Source organism: Phyllobates terribilis, unplaced genomic scaffold (genome assembly GCF_046119375.1).
Source record: "Phyllobates terribilis strain yellow unplaced genomic scaffold, ASM4611937v1 Scaffold_3__8_contigs__length_932513732, whole genome shotgun sequence".
Taxonomy (NCBI): Eukaryota; Metazoa; Chordata; class Amphibia; order Anura; family Dendrobatidae; genus Phyllobates; species Phyllobates terribilis.
The window spans coordinates 584,421,916-584,442,107 of NW_027362763.1; the positions used below are offsets into that span (position 1 = coordinate 584,421,916).

General features: G+C 42.8%; 1 protein-coding gene across 1 annotated transcript in view; it reads right to left on the minus strand.

The window, feature by feature from the left end:
• CAPN9 (calpain 9) overlaps nt 1–20,192 on the minus strand; it is a 475,752-nt gene that overhangs the window by 104,703 nt on the left and 350,857 nt on the right. The window contains exons 14-15 of the mRNA XM_073671460.1: nt 6,020–6,077; nt 816–880 (exon numbers count right to left, since the gene is read on the minus strand). Coding sequence (XP_073527561.1) covers nt 816–880; nt 6,020–6,077 — 123 coding nt within the window. The remainder of the gene's footprint in view (nt 1–815; nt 881–6,019; nt 6,078–20,192) is intronic.

Consider the following 20,192-nt stretch of genomic DNA (forward strand, 5'->3'; position numbering starts at 1 on the left):
AAAATAAAATCTAAAAAAAAAAAAACAACACATACACATATTTGATATCGCCGCGTTCAGAATCGCCCCATCTATCAATATAAAAAAAGAATTAATCCGATCGGTAAACGGTGTAACGAGAAAAAAAATTCTAAACGCCAGAATTACGTTTTTTGGTCGCCGCAAAATTGCAATAAAATGCAATAACGGGCGATCAAAACATCGGATCTACCCCAAAATGTTCTCAATAAAAACGTCAGCCCGGCACGCAAAAAATAAGCCCTCACCTAGCCCCGGATCACGAAAAATGGAGACGCTACAGGTCTCGGAAAATGGCGCTATTTTTTTTTAGGTTTTTTACCAAATTTTGGAATTTTTTTTCACCACTTAAATATAAAAGAACCTATACATGTTTGGTGTCTACGATCTCGTAATGACCTGGAGAATAAGAAGGGCAGGTCAGTTTTAGCGTTCAGTGAACGTGGTTAAAAAAATAAATAAAAAACATCTGTGGTATTGCACTTTTTTGCAATTTTACCGCACTTGGAATTTTTTTCCCTTTTTCCCGTACACGATATGGTAAAACTAGTAATGGCGTTGAAAAGTACAACTTGTCCCGCAAAAAATAAGCCCTCACACGGCCATATTGTCCAAAAAATAAAGACGCTATGGCTCTGGGAACAAGGGGAGCAAAAAACAAAAAAGCAAAAACGACAAAACCCAAGGTTGCGAAGGGGTTATTAAAGTTTAGCCAGAAGAGAAATGACTGCAGCTTTGTAATGAAGAATAATATGAGAGAGAAAGAATACTTATGATAAAATAATTATAAAGGATACATCCATAAGAGAAATTATGTTGTGGCATGACAGAATGCTCATCTCTTTAAATTTTATATTCTTTGCTGAAAAAAAAACACACAAGGAAAATTGAACACACACATGGAATAGGTGAGGAGTATATAAAAGTGAAGTGACATAACAGCAGAATACGTTAACTGTCTGATTACGATGCCTTTGCGTATCCCCAGCACATGCTGGGATACTTAAAGGGTCATCAGAGCAGGGGGCAGAGGCTGTGGTCATTGTCACAGCCCCTACCCCCTCGCTGAAACAAAGCGTAATCAGTGATGCTCATTTCAGGGGCTGTGCTATCTGAGCTCTGTACCCGAGTGTCCTTTGTGCAGTGTCTCCCACAGCGCCCTGTGCGATGAGCGCCGCGTCCGGTCTTCTGTCTGCTTAGCTGATTAGCAATAAACCGGCAGAAGAGCAGTGTCGCTATTCCCTGCAGAGACCAGTGATGTCATGTGCGAGGGCGGCGCTAGTCCTCCTACACACTGTGTATAGCGGCTCCTCTCTGCTGCCGGCTTATTATTAATAAAGTCTTGCATATGAAATAAATATTTTTTTATGCTAACTAAACCACTAAATTTAATACTATAAGTATGATTTTATAAGGGATAAGATCCCTACATACCTGCATAGGTGGCTTGGGAGGTACAAAATCCCTTTAACAATGACACATGACCTGTTAAACATTGTGTTTACCAGCTACAGTGGCCTATTGGGTCCTGCCATAACTAGAGGCCTTTGCTTGGCTATGGGTGGGTTGCTATTGCAACCATAGCACCCCATAATCACCTCATAGAGGTGATAAAGTGCAATACGGGTCCCCTTCCGTTTCACCTTTCTCTATATTTTGTGATCAGGCTAAACAGCCAGGACCAGTTCTGGCATGGACTCTGGCTGTTGCTACATGAGCTCAGCTGTCAGTTAAGCTGCTTAGGGGAAATCATGCAAGCACTGCTCCTGTGCCTGAATGATCACCATGATGTAACTGTATTTTATTTTGTTGGAACTTATTTCCTACTATGACATATTTGTTCATTAAATGTTGGGAAGGGGTTAAAGGTCCATTTAGTTCAGTCTGTTGTCCTACAAAATCTGAATAAATCCCTAGATTTATTCTCATCTATGAAAATAATGCAATAATAAACCATGGCAACCTCTGGTGGGAGATAAATTGTTTCTGTTGTAGTGAAACAGAACTAACACCAACAATTAGTTGTCAGAATGAAGATAAATGGCACCAAACAATTACACACTTTGCTTCCTTAACAATGCTGTGAGCTTGGTCAGCTAGTAATCAGGTGGTGCTCTGCTGTATGTAAGCTAGTCTGAGCAAAGGTAATGAAACGTGGCACTCACCGTATCCTTGTTTAAAATTCTTTATTCCAAATTACGGGGTCTTCATGCGGTGTGCAGGGGGGATTTGAGGGGAAGTTCAGGACGATGGCCGGTTCGTGTTTCCACAACGCTTCTATGGGTCCAGGTGAAGGTTAACATGAAACGACTTTTTTTTTTATGAGCGGTATCATAGTACACGTCAAGAAAAAACTTTTTTCAACATAGTAAGAATATATAAAAATACAAACAAATCAATTCAATCATTTAGACCTAATGGGCCTTGCGCTGCTGGATCGAGAATCCATCTCTTTTTAACAATAATTTGTTATGATCTCCACCTTGTGGAGGGTGTCCGGCTTTTTTTAACCTTCAATCTACAGTGTAGTGGGGTCAGCATTATGACAGTCTTGTAGATATTTCATCAATTTAGGGGAACCTTTACCTGTAACAATGCAACGATAATGTTCTCAAAAATGTACGAATAATGGTCTTATTGTTTTTTTCTATGTAATAAAATTTACATTGACAAAAAATAAAGGTAAACTGCATATTTAGTTCTACAGGAATTAAATTCTCTTATTCTGTCTGTAACAGGACTTATTTTGATGGGATTATTCACCAAGTGTACATGGCAAAAAGAACAACCGCCACATCTGAACTTCCCTTTTTTTGCCCATTTTTTTTCCATCCAATTATTCAATTATTACTATTATAGGGTATTCTCCATTCACATGAGTTATTGAATCATCATTTATGCCCCAAATTAACCCAGGGAACATAATAGATTTATTGCAGGACAGGGTAATAAAAGATGTAGAAGCCTTGATTTACAGAGCGCCATCGCAAAACCTGAGTTCAAGGGAACTGACAGTGTTAAACGAGATTAAAGTATGGAAGGATACGATTATGTGCAGGGCACGACAAAGGCGGGAACATGGTGTTATTATCAAATAATAATAATCAAATAGCAATCAAAGGAGTATTTGTTACATGCACGCCGCTAGGTTCAGATAGGGCGAGACGGGTTTCATGAATTCGTTGGACTCCTGCAGGAACCATTACCCAGGGTGACCACAGGCTGCAGCTTCTCTCAGGCACACGATAGATTCAATTGCTGACTAGACACATCTGACAAGAGTCTTCATTAACAGTTGAACAGTGGAGTTTAAACAAGTATGGCCAGTACCATTTTACTCTTTGAAGCAACAGACTTCAACAAAGTACAGTCTATTAAAGCAGGCACAGTAATGTCAGTCTCTTCAGTAGCATAATTCAACACAGATTAGATCTCTTTGCAGCACACTTCTATGCAAACACAATCACAGGTTTTTCCTTCAAAAGGACACAATGGTGCACAGCATTCTTTATCCTGCATGGAGATGGGGGGGGTTTGATGAGGGAGATGATCCCTGTGACACTATTCCTTCCAGTCCTTATCTTTCTGCCCAAAAATATTCTGCACTGTTAGTTCAGGAATTCTATCTGTTCCATGTTTAGCTTCCCTCCTGACCTGAATTCTGTTCACTTGCCTTCTGTGAGATACAGATCACACACCACCTTTCTCTTCGGCTCCAGCCAGACTAATAAACAAGTTCCCCACAATCCCCCTGGGGCTCTGCTAAACACTCCCTGTCTCCTGTGACTGTGTTAATCCCTCTAGTTGCTGAATGCTTTTGAAGCAACAGCACTACTTCTGCATGTCACATATTATCTAACAGAAGCGATGAGACAACTATCTGATTCTGTCACATACACTACTCAGTCTCAAGAGCCAACTTATAAATTCAAAAATGTGTTACTTACTTTTTTGAGTACACAAGTTAAAAAGGGAATGCTATCTTAAAAAGGAGCCAAAAAGCTCCTCTCACAGTACCCGCAAAAACTCATTGGTTTTGCATGAATAAAATTCATAAATCTTTAACTAACCCCCCCAGAATGCTCCATAGTATCAGGAATAGGGTCAGTGACAGAACCTTTCTCAAAATATCTGAATTGGCTTTTAAAGATCTTTATTGATAGGTATACCATCATATATAAAGGATGCAGGAGAATTTTTAAGAGATTTAAATTATATAGATTGGCAATGAAATTTGTCCCTGACCTACAGACGTGGAAAATTTATACACCCATATTTCACAAAAATTAGGCATTGATGCTATTAGATCCATCTTTAGACTTTGTCCTATCACAAAACGCCTTTAAATTTGTAGATAAATTGTACCTTAAACAAACAAGAACCATAATGAGGACACCTGTAGCATGCATTTTTGCTAATTTTTTTTAGTACATTTTGAAAATAAATATATTTCCACCTGATCCAACCCCTACTTTAGATACATCCGTGCATACCTTTGCTACATGGATAATGTATTTATTGTATGGGCAGGTACTAAAGAGCAATTTGACGATTTTGTAAAATATTTAAATGAGGAAAGTTCTGATAACATGAAATTCACTTCAACGTTTGGAGGTGATTCACTAGAATTTTTAGATGCCAAGATAAGCATTTAGGAAGGCATGATAGCCACTGAAACACAAAGAAAGCCGGCCTCTGCAAATACTCTCCTCCATTTTGACAGTGGTCATCAACAACATACTAAACATAGCCGACCATATAGTTAGTTTCTAAGACTAAGGAAAATTAGCAACAATGACTTAACATTTCAAACACAAGCAGACAAATTAAAAAATAGGTATTTAAAAAGAGGTTATCCCCCAAAGCTATTAGATGAAGCCCTTAATAAAGCAAAATCCAAAACTCAGAAAAAATTATTAATAACAAAGAAAAATAATGAAAGAAGGGAAAAATGAGGTATAATAAGAGAGCGATAATCTTAGGTTCATTTTTACTTTCAAACAAAATCCCATGGAAAATATCATACATGCGGCCATAAAGAGAAACTGGCATTTAAATGAAAGTGACATCTACATGAGTTAGCCATTCGGAAACCAATCCTGTCCTATAGAAGAGGTTGTAATATAGGGGATATTTTAGTACACAATAGAATGCCCTCTAATAGCAATAATTGGATGGAAAAAAATGGGGAATATCAGATGTGGCGGTTGTTCTTTTTGCCATCTACACTGTTACATGCAGAATAAGAGAATTTAATTCCTGTAGAAGTAAATATGTAGTTTTGTTATTTTTGTCCATGTAACTTTTATTACCTAGGCAAAATATTAAGACCAATATTCATACGTTTTTGAGAACATTATCGTTCCATTGTTACAGGTAAAGGTTCCCCTAAATTGATTAAACGTCTACAAGAATGTCATAATGCTGACCTCACTAGACTGTGGTTTGCAGATTTAGAAAAAGTCGGACATCCTCCACGAGGTGGAGATCATAACAAATTATGGTTAAAAAGAGAGGCAAGACGGATTCTCGATACAGCATCGCAAGGCCCTTTAAGTCTAAATGATAGAATTGATTTGTCTGCATTTTTAGAATGTTTTTATGTATTCTTACTTTTGTTGAATCAATGTTCTTGACATGTACTATGATACTGCCCATACAAGTAGTAATTTCACGTTAACGTTCACCTGGACCCATAGAAGTGTTGTGGAAATGCAAAACGGCCATCATCCTGAACTTCCCCGCATATCTCCCCCTGCACACCACATGATTACTCTGAGATTTGGAATAAAGAATTTTAAACAAGGATATGGCGAGTGCAACGTTTTATTACCTTTGCTCACTCAGACAAAAATTAGTTGTGTAAACAGCCCTAAATCCTGGGGCCAACTTTTAATTTGGTGGAAATATATAAAATAACTCTGGCAATGTTACTCACTTGCCTGTGCTGTGAACCTATCAAAAGTATTTTGAATTTAACAGGTAACATGTTAGAACTTACTTCTTCTCAGAACTGAATTCAAAACATACTGCAATTCTTGTGGACTGACTTCCATGTCCTGTAATTAAAGAAAATTATATTATAATTTGGATATCCAAAAATTATTAAAAAAAAAAATGCATTTAAGCTTGAATATACTTTTCTCCAAAACAAAAAAATGTCCATCTTGAGTTAAGAAGTTTACAGCTTAGCATTGCAAGTAGTGTAGTAGTTTTTGGTCATTACAATTCCAACAAAGTGGATGGTATTGATTGAAATCACATGCCCACTGTGCTTTTTATTTACTCAGTGTGATGAAATGGCAACAGGGAGACCCCACAGAATCTTGCTGTTGCCACCACTTGTGATGGATCCGCCACCCGCCTGATGTCACAATTACGCTAGACAGAGCACATGATACGGACCTGCCCTCTGCACCTACGTGACGTTCTGCACCCCCCTCGAGGACGTGTAAGGTCAGATTGGTACAGTTCTGCAGAGACTCTCCCTGTCCACACGGGTACAGGAAAGCACCAGGGGGTGAGAAGAGGAGGCCCATTTAGTCACTGACATGGTACCACACTTGCTCACACCCCTGACAGGCTGAGAGGCTCTTTCACTAGCTCCAGTCAAGCAGAGCCTGTTCGGGCTGGGAGAGCTGCCACCAGTTTTATTTGATATAATGGACTTATATCGGGCTAGAAACCCGCCAGGTAGCGTGTTCGTTGGACCGAACAACAGACTCATGGATCAAAGTAAAAGAACAGCCCAAGGTTAAATTATATATTTAATCGCCTTAAGGGGAAACAATACACTATATACATAAGGGTTATACACACACAGTGGTCAGAGTTACAAATACAATAGCCGGGGTACAAAAGATATAAAGCAGTTATGACGCGTCAGTTACCGGTTATATGGAAAGGCCTGGCTTTCGGAGGAAGAGCTGCCACATGGGAAGTTTATGGGCCTTCTCTTTGTTGTTGCAGGACTTTTCCCACATGACTTGACGTCACAACCTCCTCAGGAAAAAGACAATGGAGCCAGGGCTGCTAGAGTTCTTAACCCCTCTGGATCACTCCCACTCCTGCCTCTAGGCTGCACCCAAATCTCCTCCCCTGGTCTCTCTTAGCGAAGAAACTCCCAAAACTAAAATGGGCCATACGTCCTTACTGGACGGTCCTAGGGAGCCAGTTCTGGTGTCATCGGATCCCACTGGGCCCCTGCTACGCGTGGATAACAAACACCGTTGTACTAGGGGCCCCTGCAAGGCTGTGCCAGTTATCTGCTCATCTGTAGGCGCTGGAGTGTGCTGAGAGCTAGGGTGATATTCCCCATTATCCCAGGTTCCCAAAAATCGGATTGGTTTATCTCTGAGAGATATCGTATTCCCAGAACTCAGTGTTGAGTTATAGTTTCTTAAACAAAGGGACACATGGCCGGGCTGCAGCAGCAACACAGCTGCTGGTGGGGGATTCTGTCACTCATGGCCTGTCGGCCCCTTCCTTTGCAAGCTGCAGTGTCGAATTACACTGTACATGGAGATCTCTATAAAACCTTCCATGTAGTGCACAGTGATGGTCATAGGATTTTCTTGAATATTCTTCACACTTAGCATAAACTGACCTGCGATGCGTGGTTCAAATCCCACTGAGTTTAGTGTGTGGATTTTTCCCATAGACTTGCATTAGATGTAGAAAATTCTCAGCTAAAAAACGCAAATGTATTGTTAATGTGTTTCCACTGCATGTAACGCATGTAATCCACTCATAACTGTATCAAAGTTTTGTCAAAGCCAAATACCAGAAAAAGTAAAAAAAAGCAGCTTTATTTAAACATGACAATATGAAAAAGAGAAAAAAAAAGACAAGAGAATAAACCAGTGTCAAAAACATAATAAAATGCACTCAAAAAATGCACTAAAAAACACAATGAATAAAAATGGAAGTAACCTAATTTACCTAACAGGTGCAGAAATGTTGCAGAACATTTGCAACATCAAAAACTCACCAAGTACTCATCGAGGAAACAGCTTATTTTCAGGTGGATATAATTTGGCACAATAAATGGAGTACCTGGGATATTTTTCCTAAGCAAAACTCTTCAGAATGGTTTCCTCTTGTATCTTAAAATGATCACTGAAATGACTGTTTGAATATGGCGTAAGGGTGTGTTCACACTAAGGCCCCTAACAAATTTTTTATACCAGTTTGGCATAAAACACTTTGAAAAATCAAAATTTTTTGCACAACACCAAGTTCTGCAAAAATGTTGCGACTTTTGGCATTTTCACACCAGTTTTGCGCAGCTTTACCAAAATAAGCAGAACTGGGGAGGAGCTGGGGCAGGACGGGTGTAGCCATCAGATCTTCAAAAGTGGCAGTGTTTCTTATGCCAGAAATGTTACTTTAGTCTGTCTCTTCAGTTACAGGAGTAACATTTCTGGTGAGGAGCACAACACTGATAAGAAGAGCCGTATTCATTAAGTGATGTGTGCGTCTTAATGAGTTTAACACATTTTATTAATGCCAGTCTTAATGGGGTGTTCTCGAGAGGTCTCTTGAGCACCTCAGATGTCTTCTTAATTTCTGGTTTCTAGCAAGGCGGTCTCTCCTCTTTGAGTGACAGTTCTGGTGAATAGTAGAACTGTAGTATTAGTAGAAATATAAAGCTTAGCAAAAGTTCTGCTGTAACTTAGTCATCAGTGGTTTGTTCTTCAGTCTACACTAATATCACTATATTTACATATAGAGACATTTTAACAAACATACAGCTCTGGACAGGGAGATCAGAGACATTTTTTTCAAGGATACCACACGTACCCATTGCAATCCTTGGTGCTGCACACATGTCCGTGTGTTTGCACAACCGTGTGTCCATACAAAGCACAAGGAGACAAGCCAGTTTGGTTTTTGTTTTTTTACCAGCAGCACACATGACAAAAGCCAATACAAGTCTACGAGTCCATATATAACACATACAGCACACGAATGGTATCCATGTGTCATCCGCGTGCCGTCCATTCGCTGTGCGTGTTTAACATTGGAATTGATTTTTGTTAAGCTAATACAGAAAAAACGGATTTTACACGAATGACATATTAATGGAAAACACTGTTCGAAAACACTGATGAGACTGCTATCATTTTTTTCGCTAACGGTTTTATACGGACATGTGAAGGGTGCCTGAAATATAACCACTATCAATGCTGGAGAATCACAGCAGATAGAAACAGCAAGTTAACTGCAAACTTGTTATTTTCATGCTAACTAATTAAAGCAATTTAAGAACTTATGAATATCTCTTTAATGAATTTGGAGGCCTGAGTCTTATTGATGAGTTTTTTTGGAGTGAAATCTGAGCGGGAACTCTAAGTTTTTCAAGAGGATTCATAGAGTATATGAATACACCATTTGATGGATTTTGAGGAAATCCTGGCAAAAAGACCTCGTTGGTCCCTATTAGGGTGAAAATTTTAAATGTTTTTGCTGTTTTAGGCTAATCCTACGTCACACTTTTTTAGAGAGCTGCCACCCATTGGAATATGTTTCATAACCTGGGGAAGAAGTAGATCATACTGATGAGCATTGTGAGGGACAGTTAAAATATAAATCATTTGCAGTACTTGCTACAGCAGATTAGATCACATCTCCAAATTGAATGCTTGTCCAGTATTGCAGAAACTATTTGAACACTTTTTACAAATGTCCCCAATATCTTTAATGTGTGTGGTGCTGGAACGTTACGGTGTCAGCTATACAGTGCCTACAAGTAGTATTCAACCCCCTGCAGATTTAGCTGGTTTGATAAGATGCAAATAAGTTAGAGCCTTCAAACTGCAAACGAGAGTAGGTTTTATGAATAGAAGCATAAATCTTACAAACCAAAAAGTTATGTTGCTCAGTTGAATTTTATTAAATTTTAAACATAAAAGTGTGGGTCAATTATTATACAACCCCTGTGTTTAATATCTTGTGGAATAACCCTTGTTTGCAATTACAGCTAATAATCGTCTTTTATAAGACCTGATCAGGCCGGCACAGGTCTGTGGAATTATCTTGGCCCACTCCTCCATGCAGATCTTCTCCAAGTTATCTAGGTTCTTTGGGTGTCTCATGTGGACTTTATTCTTGAGCTCCTTCCACAAGTTTTCAATTGGGTTAAGGTCAGGAGACTGACTAGGCCACTCCAACACCTTGACTTTTTCCCTCTTGAACCAGGCCTTGGTTTTCTTGGCTGTGTTCTTTGGGTCGTTGTCTTGTTGGAAGATGAAATTACGACCCATCTTAAGATCCTTGATGGAGGAGCGGAGGTTCTTGGCCAAAATCTCCAGGTAGGCCGTGCTATCCATCTTCCCATGGATGCGGACCAGATGGCCAGGCCCCTTGGCTGAGAAACAGCCCCACAGCATGATGCTGCCACCACCATGCTTGACTGTAGGGATGGTATTCTTGGGGTCGTATGCAGTGCCATCCAGTCTCCAAACATCACGTGTGTGGTTGGCACCAAAGATCTCGATCTTGGTCTCATCAGACCATAGAACCTTGAACCAGTCTGTCTCAGAGTCCTCCAAGTGATCATGAGCAAACTGTAGACGAGCCTTGACATGACGCTTTGATAGTAAAGGTACCTTACGGGCTCGTCTGGAACGGAGACCATTGCGGTGGAGTACGTTACTTATGGTATTGACTGAAACCAATGTCCCCACTGCCATGAGATCTTCCCGGAGCTCCTTCCTTGTTGTCCTTGGGTTAGCCTTGACTCTTCGGACAAGCCTGGCCTCGGCACGGGAGGACACTTTCAAAGGCTGTCCAGGCCGTGGAAGGCTAACAGTAGTTCCATAAGCCTTCCACTTACGGATGATGCTCCCAACAGTGGAGACAGGTAGGCCCAACTCCTTGGAAAGGGTTTTGTACCCCTTGCCAGCCTTGTGACCCTCCACGATCTTGTCTCTGATGGCCTTGGAATGCTCCTTTGTCTTTCCCATGTTGACCATGTCTGAGTGCTGTTCACAAGTTTGGGGAGGGTCTTAAATAGTCAGAAAAGGCTGGCAAAAGAGATCTTTAATCCACACATGTGAAGCTCATTATTCTTGGTGCCTGAACTACTTCTTAATACTTTAGGGGGACCAAACAGAATTCTTGTGGTTTGAGGGGTTGAATAATAAATGACACTCTGAATTAACTTTTAACGTTTTAAAAAAAAAAAAAAAATTTGCTGCAGTGCATTTCCCACTTCCAGGCTGATCTACAGTACAAATGTCACAATGCCAAGTTAATTCCGCATGTGTCAACCAGCTAAATCTGCAGGGGGTTGAATACTACTTGTAGGCACTGTAGATACTGTTTTGTAGAGAGTAACAGCGTCGTTGCATGCTTTATGTAATATTGCATTACATTTTGTAGGATATATGTCTTATCTTTATTGGTTGCTAGTGTGACTTGGATTGTGACGATGTATGTCTGCAGATGAGGCACATATCAGATATTATTAGTGATGGGCAAGCACTAAAATGCTCGGGTACTCGTTACTTGGGTCGAAAAAATCCTAATGCTTGGGTGCTTGACCCGAGTAGCGGAGTATAATGGAAGTCATTGGGAAACTCTAGCATTTTTCCATCAGCTCCCCTGGAGGGGGTCTAAAAATTGGTCAAATCAATGGAAACAGTGCTGAAATGGCATAGGAACAGCATGGGGAAGACCCCTGGAAGCACCTCTGAATCCCAGGTCACTGCTGTGAACAATTTGGCGGCCCTTACTCAGATTTTAGAGAACCAGCAGCTGGGCCTCAGTCAATATTTTTAGAGGGCCAGCAGCCAGCCCTCACTCAACATTTTTGGAGGGTCAGTAGCCGGCTATGCTTTGCACAGCCGTATATTGCTACTGCAATATAATGTAGCCATCTGAAGTGGTCAAATTTTCTTTTTCGTATATATTTTGTAAAGTTTGAAGCATGGAGCCCCAGCAGCCGGCCCTCATAATTTATAGTGGAGGTCCAGCAGACAGCCTCCACTATTTTTAGATGGCCAGCAGGCATCTTGTGGACAGATGAGACCAATATAGAGCCTTTTGTTAAAGCACATCATTCAACTGTTTGCTGTAAATGGAATGAGGCCTACAAATAATTGTACTAGGCGCCTTGACTGTGTGCAAGGCATAATGAAATGTGAAGATTCCCAAAGGATTTTTGGTCACAATCTAGTGCCCAGTGTTAGAAAGCTGGGTTTGCATTATAGGTCATGGGTCTTCCAACAGGACAATGACCCCAAACATACTTCAAGAAGCACTCAGAAATGAATAGAAACAAAGCACTGGAGAGTTCTGAAGTGGTAATTCCAGCTCCAGTAGTGTAAAGTCTTCCACCACTACGTCTTACATACAGAAGCTACCGATAAACTGCGAATGGACACTTTAAATAAGTAAATTTCGCCTGTTTTGATGAATTTCTGAGTACAGATCACTTTAAAAATTATGAATCTGTCAATCAGTGTTTTGAAAAAACAATCAAGTTATAGACAGTGGAAGAGATGTATGTGAGCACAATGAACACTCATTTCCAGCAGATGATACCTAGCATCTGTTTCCATACTAAATTTAGCTAACATCGGTATACATAGGGAATAGAATAGAATTTTTTTTTCCCGTTGCAGCAGCAGGGACTACAAGGCAATAATCTCTGACTAGATGCTTGTAATACGCTATCCCTTGTGCTACAGCTCACCATACATGAATTGCAGATAAGAGCAGTAATATAGTAATGTAGAAAAAAAAATTGAATTTTGAATCGGCCCTGAAAAGATTTTTTTTGGTACGTGGCAGCACCAAATTGTGGAGGAACGCAAGCAACTCTGCCTACTTTGATGAATTTCCGAGTACAATTCACCGTAAAAATTAAAAATCTGTCAATGAGTGTATGGAAAAAAAACAATCAAATTATAGACAGTGGAAGAGATGTATGTCATCAGAATAAACACTTATTTCCAGCAGATGATATATAGCACCGATCCGTATTCTAAATGCAGCTAACAGCGGGATTAATAGGGAATAGAGTAGAGTAGACTTCTTTTTTTTTTTCGATTGCAGCACCAATGACTTATTTCATGAACCCTGCTGGTGAATATAGAGGAGCGTCTCTACTCAGCCTGATATGGAGGAGACCAGGATCTTCTGTACGTACTGTAAAGTCTCCTGTCCTGGCTGTGAAATCCTTTATGAAGTGTGAGAACTCCCTATGTGATGACCACCTGACAGCCCACAAGAAGGCACTGGATTATATACTAATAGAACCCACCAGCTCTTTTGGTTACCAAAAATGTTACCAATAATAGAAGATGGAGCCTCCAAACCATTACTAAAGATTGGGTCTCCTAGACTGGTAAAGCGTATGCACTAAGTGCAAGGGATGCAAGGACCTCCAAGGAAAAGAGAGACAGTTCAGGCCACGTGTCCAGCTTGGATACCCAATAGTTGTAAGGCACAGGGGAATCACGGAGGATGCTGATACGGTCGCCAAGGTACTCCTTCAGCATCTTCCAAAATTTTCCCTCCTTGTCAGAGTACCCCGCGCATCAGGGCCTGGGTGCTGAGAGGGTCTGAGAAAACGGTCCCTGACCTTTGAGAGTGTTCCCATGCTGCATCTGGTATGTGTCTCCCTCACCTGTTTCTCCTTGCTGGGAATTTTTTTTAATAATTCTTCAACTATGGCCATCTGGTAATGCAACATTTTCGTAGACCTCTTCGCCCGGGGAAGGAGAGATAGAAAGTTCTCCTTTTAGCGTGCGTCTAGAAGGGTAACCAACCAGTAATTAGTGTTGGCCAAAATGCGTACAATGAGAGGGTCACAGGAACGGCAGTGGAACATAAACTCAGCCATGTGTGCCAGACTGCCAACAGCCAAGACTTTCCTGTCCCCACCAGGAGGACAACTGTCCATGTTCTCCTTCTCGTCCTTTTCCTGGTCCTCATCCTTCCTCTCCTCTTCAGGCCAGCCACGCTGAACAGACGGGATGAAGATGGCGTGGGTAGAACCATTTGTAGTGCAGGAAATCAGCTCCTGTTCCTCATCATTATCACCCAATCTGCGTTGAGAAAATGAGATAAGGCTTGGCTGTGTAGCATCAACCTGTATAGTTTCTTGCTCCATCTCAACTTGCTCCGCCTGGAAAGCCTCCTCTTTAATTGTGAGCAGCGAGCATTTCAGTAGACAGAGAAGCGGGATGGTGATGCTGATTATGGCGTCGTCGCTAGAGATGACCGAACATCTCAAGTTTCAGATCGGCAAACTTCCCGATGTTCTCCGAACAATTCATCAAACAGTTCGATAAATATATCCGAATACCATTGCAGTCAATGGCATGCAAAACCAAACGCATACACAACACCTTCAAAGAGGCCCAAAAGATCTCGAAACAGCTCAAATTAGGGCCAGATACCAAGAAAAGTGGCATCCATTGACCCACAGTACAAATTTTATAATGGCGCAGCTGCAATCAGCCATCATGGGCCATGCATGAGGTTTCAAGGTCTGGGCCAGCATTTAAATTCAAATTAAGAAGAGGTGGCCATGCTGGGAGCCCTGATACCACATGCAACAGATCAAGCTAATTTTCTGCTCAGCCACACTCAGGTGGCACAAATATCACCTTTGTAGACTACTATTGCTAGAAAAATTTAAGGATAGTAACACAGGTACTTGACTGAAAGTAAGTGCTGTCCTGCAGTCTGGGAGCCCTACTGCTACAGGCAACACACATGAAGGAGATCCTATCGGGAGTGTCCACATTTCCAAAAATTAGGGGCTGACACCACCAAAGTGGCATCAATATCACCAGAATAGAACTAGTTTAATGGGCCACTGACACCACTTCCACTACAGACAACCCAGCAGATGGATACCCAATCAGGAGTCTCCACATTTCAAAAAATTAGGGGCAGACACCACCAAAATGGCAGCAATTTCACTAGAGTAGAACTAGCATAATGGGCCATTGACACCCCCTTCCACTACAGCCAATCCAGCAGATGGAGACCCAATCAGGAGTCTCCACATTTCCAAAAATTAGTCTTAACATCAGCAGCAACAGCAGGCACAGAAGCCAGGACAAATATCACAGATTGCAATAACATGTGATCAATGCAGCACACCAAAAACAACATCGTCTAGTCTGCACAGTCTGCAATTGGGGTGCAAAAGTCCTTGGAGATCAATGACTTGTTCATCTTTACGAAAGTTAGGCGGTCTACACTTTCAGTGGACAGCCGGATGCGCTTATCTGTCAGGACACCACCAGCAGCGCTGAAGACACATCCTGAGAGAACGCTGGCTTCCTGGCATGATAAAACCGCCATGGTGTGACAGGTGAGCTCAAGCCACTCTACCATTTTTGAAAACCAAATTGTAAAAGGGTTCAAACCCTCCTTGATGGTATTGAAATTTAGCTTGAGATATTCCTGCACCATCCTCTCCAGTCGTTCACCACATGCCAGCCTTGTACTCTGTTGTTCTGGTGCACGAGCTGGTTTAAAAAATGTGTGAAAGGACTCACAGAAATTACTTCTGCCACTGGGTAACACTGATGCTTGTTTCCACCGTCTCCTCCCTCGAACACGGAGGAGGGGATCAGTATCCTCTTCCTGGTGATGCTGATAACGGCATTGTCAGTGCTAACCATCTAAGTAGCCATTTCAAAACTGTGTAAAAGGGTGCAGAGGTCCTTAATCTGTACCCACTCCACAAACGTTATTTGCCCCACGTCCGTACTGTGTTGGCCCAGACTATAAGACATGAGATACTACGTCAGGGCTCGTTGCTGCTGCCACAGTCACTGCAACATGTGAAGAATGGAATTCCACCATGTCGGCACATCGAATATCAACTGGTTAACCAAAAGACCTCTGTAGCGATGCAAGTCAATGACCTGTGGGGTGCGATTGGCAAAAGTAAGCACCCAACAACCGTGATTTCTGCAGCAGTGTGTAACGGGTCTGGGAGGCGGAACCTCTGAGCAACTTATACAAGGGGGCGGTCCTTGTAAGGAAGCGGGTGGCGACCAGGGAAGACAGGCAGGCAGTCACAGCAGGTGACCGGGACAGTCTCTGGGTAAACGGGCAGGAGGTCACGGCAAGTGACCGGGACAGTCTCTGGGTAAACGGGCTGGAGGTCACAGCAAGTGACCGGGACAGTCTCTGGGTAAACGGGCAGGAGGTCACGGCAAGTGACCGGGACAGTCTCTGGGTAAACGGGCAGGAGGTCACAGCAAGTGACCAGGACAGTCTCTGGGTAAACGGGCAGGTACGACCTGTGACGGCTGAGCCTCCAGGTAGGCTAGCAGGCAGATGGCAGATGAATGCTCCCAGGTGAGCAGGCGAGAGTCTCTGGATAAGCATGTGATGGCGGAGCCTCCAGGTAGGCTAACAGGCAGGTAGCAGATGAGCGCTCCCAGGTGAGCGGGCAAAAGTCTCTGGACTGGCAGGTGGTCACGGCACGTGACGGCGGAGCCTCCAGGTAGGCTAACAGGCAGGTAGCAGATGAGCGCTCCCAGGTAAGCGGGCAAGAGTCTCTGGACTGGCAGGTGGTCACAGCACGTGACGGCGGAGCCTCCAGGTAGGCTAACAGGCAGGTAGCAGATGAGCGCTCCCAGGTGAGCGGGCAAGAGTTTCTGGACTGGCAGGTGGTCACAGCACGTGATGGCGGAGCCTCCAGGTAGGCTATCAGGCAGGTAGCAGGTGAGCGCTCCCAGGTGAGCGGGCAAGCTGATCCATAGACAGACTGACAGGTGTCGGAAGGCAGACCGTCGGACCTCAGGCTAGCAAGCAGGAAAGCGGATGACAGGCAGGAATCAGGCAGCAAACTGGCAGGAGACTGGCAGGTAACTGGCAGGAAACTGGCAGGTAACTGGCAACGGGACCTGAGGGCTGAAGCAGAGTAGTGAACAGTGCAACAACATTGCTCGGGCACCTCCATTTTGGAGGAGGTGCCTTATATATGGAGGGATCCTCCGGCCATTGGCCGGGGACTCCTTAGGGCGACGCGCGCGGCCCCTTTAAGAGAGGGGGAGCGCGCGCGCGCCCTAAGCACAGTGACGGGGGAGAGCGGGCGCTGCAAGCAGAGCGGGAGGAAGCCGCCGGGCACGGAGCAGAGAGGTGAGGGGAACAAGCGTCCCTGCCTAGCAGGAGGCAGGGACGCCGACGCTACACAGTGCATCCAGGACTGTATAGTGGTGGAGAAATTGCTGTATCACCAGGTTGAGGACATGTGCCATGCAAGGCAAGTGTGTGAGGTTACCCCGGCGTAGGGCCGCCACCAGATTCGCACCATTATTACACGTGGCCATTCCTGGCTACAGGTTCAGTAGAGACAGCCATTGCTTAAACTCAGCTTGGATAGCCGTCCACAACTCTTCACCCGTGTGACTCCGATCTACAAGAAGACATATTAATTTTAAGACTGCCTGATTGCGGTGAGCCCTGGCTGCACAGTCTGGAGGTGGTGGGGATTAGCTCGGCACTGTTGGAACGCATGTCTCATTAAGGCCGAGGTTGAGGATGTAGGTGGAGGCCCTAGAGGAGGTGGAGGAGGCAGAAGCAGTGGAGGAAGTGTTCAATACAGAGGTTTGTCCCACAAACCTTGCGGATTACAAGACTTGTGGAGCAGCCCCTTCCCCGCCTGACCCCACAGCCACCAGAGTCACCCAGTGCCCATTCAGCAAGATGTAATGCCTCTGGCCATACTTACTTGTCCAGGTGTCTGTTGTGAAATGCACCCTGGCAGACATAGATTTAGTCAAGGAATGGGTGATGTTGTCTGCGAAATGCTGGTGTAGCACAGGCACAGATGTCTTCGAGAAGTAATGGCGACTGGGCAACTGGTACTGGGGGACTGCGACGGTCATCAGCTTTCGGAAACCTTCTGTATCCACCAGGCAGAAAGGCAGCATTTCCATGGCCAACAGATTGGAGATGGTGGCGTTCAGTTTCTTGCTTCAAATCTAAAATCTGCCAGGGATTTTCCTCAGGTATTGTCGGAAAAGTTGCAAAAAGATATCTTTGGGTAGAATTATGGGTCCTTTTCCACCCCTCTTTTTACAACTTGCGGGTCTATGTATTGTGTCAAAGAAAGAAAGCGGAAAGTTCAGCTTAATTCATCATCTTTCACATCCTAAGGGTTTATCGGTAAATGATGGCATCCCAGAAAGTGACGCATCCGTCACTTATATTTCTTTTGATAGAGTGGTTACCTTAATTGTTGATGCTCTACACTGTGTGCAGAATTATTAGGCAATTTTTATTTTAGAGGGTTATTTTTATTATTGATCAACAACTATGTTCTCAATCAACCCAAAAGACTCAAATATCCAAGCTTAATATTTTTGGAAGTTGGAGTGGTTTTTTTTTCGATTTGGCTATCTTAGGAGTATATCTGTTTGTGCAGGTAACTATTACTGTGCAGAATTATTAGGCAACTTAATAAAAACCAAATATAATCCCATCTCACTTGTTTATTTTCACCAGGTAAACCAATATCAGTGCACAAAATTTAGAAATAAACATTTCTGACATGCAAAAACAAAAACAAAAAAAATTAGTGATCAATATAGCCACCTTTCTTTATGATGACACTCAACAGCCTTCCATCCATAGATTCTGTCAGTTGCTTGATCTGTTTTCAATCAACATTGCGTGCAGCAGCCACCACAGCCTCCCAGACACTGTTCCGAGAGGTGTACTGTTTTCCCTCCCTATAGATCTCACATTTTATGATGGACCACAGGTTCTCTATGGGGCTCAGATCAGGTGAACAAGGGGGCCATGTCATTATTTTTTCTTATTTTAGACCTTTACTGGCCAGCCACGCTGTGAAGTAGTTGGATGCATGTTATGGAGCATTGTCCTGCATTAAAATCATGTTTTTCTTGAACGATACCGACTTCTTCCTGTACCACTGCTTGAAGAAGTTGTCTTCCAGAAACTGGCAGTAGGTCTGGGAGTTGAGCTTCACTCCATCCTCAACCCAAAAAGGTCCCACAAGTTCATCTTTGATGACTCCAGTAACGTTGCAGCTCTGATATATGGCAAAACTGGTGGCAAATGGCATCTTGGCAGCTTCACGCTTGATTTTCCTCAATTCATGGGCAGTTATTTTTCTCCTTTTTTGGCCAACACGCTTCTTGCGACCCTGTTGGCTATTTGCCATGAAACGCTTGATTGTTCAGTGATCACGCTTCAAAAGTTTGGAAATTTCAAGATTGCTGCATCCCTCTGCAAGACATCTCACAATTTTGGACTTTTCAGAGCCCATCAAATCTCTCTTCTGACCCATTTTGCCAAAGGAAAGGAAGTTGCCTAATAATTAAGCACACCTTATATAGGGTGTTGATGTCATTAGACAACACCCCTCCTCATTACAGAGATGCACATCCCCAGATTTACTTAATTGGTAGTTGGCTCTCAAGCCTATGCAGCTTGGAGTAGGACAACATGTATAAAAAGTATCAAAGTGATCAAAATACGCATTTGCCTAATAATTCTGCACGCGGTGTATTTCTTGTCATTATTTTGAAGTATTCAGCTCCTTTCTTGAATGAGTCATTAAGTATGAAACAAGTTCCTTTGCCATCATTCATTACCTTGATGACTTTCTGTTCGTTGGACCACGGAATTCCAGTTCTTGCCAATTTTTATTGCACACCTTTTGTTCCTTTATGTCACGTTTTGGTGTTCCCCTTTCCAGTGAAAAAACTGTTGGCCCAGCGTTTACTTTATCTTTCCTGGGCATTAAAATTGATTCAGTAGAAATGTTTTTTCGTCTTCCTGAGGACAACATTTTAAAACTGTTATCACTCATTGAGGGTTTCTTCGCAGTGAAAAGCATCACTCTTCGGCAAATGCAGTTCCTGCTGGGTCTTCTCATTTTTGCATGCAGAGTCATTCCTATGGGTTCCTCTCTTCTTATAATGGCCGCACTTGCTTCCAGTCAGCGGAGTCTTCTAAGGAGGATTTGTCTCTTTTTTCTGACACCTCAGGCTCCTTCGGTTTTCGTAATACTTTTGTAGACCAGTGGTGTGCTGAAAAGTGGAGAGAGTCCTGGCACCCTAGGGACTGGGTGAAAAATCTCACGTTGTCAGAATTGTTTCCCATTGCCATTGCCATTTCCATCTAGGGCCCCTGTTTGTGCGATAAGCGCATTTGTTTCTTGT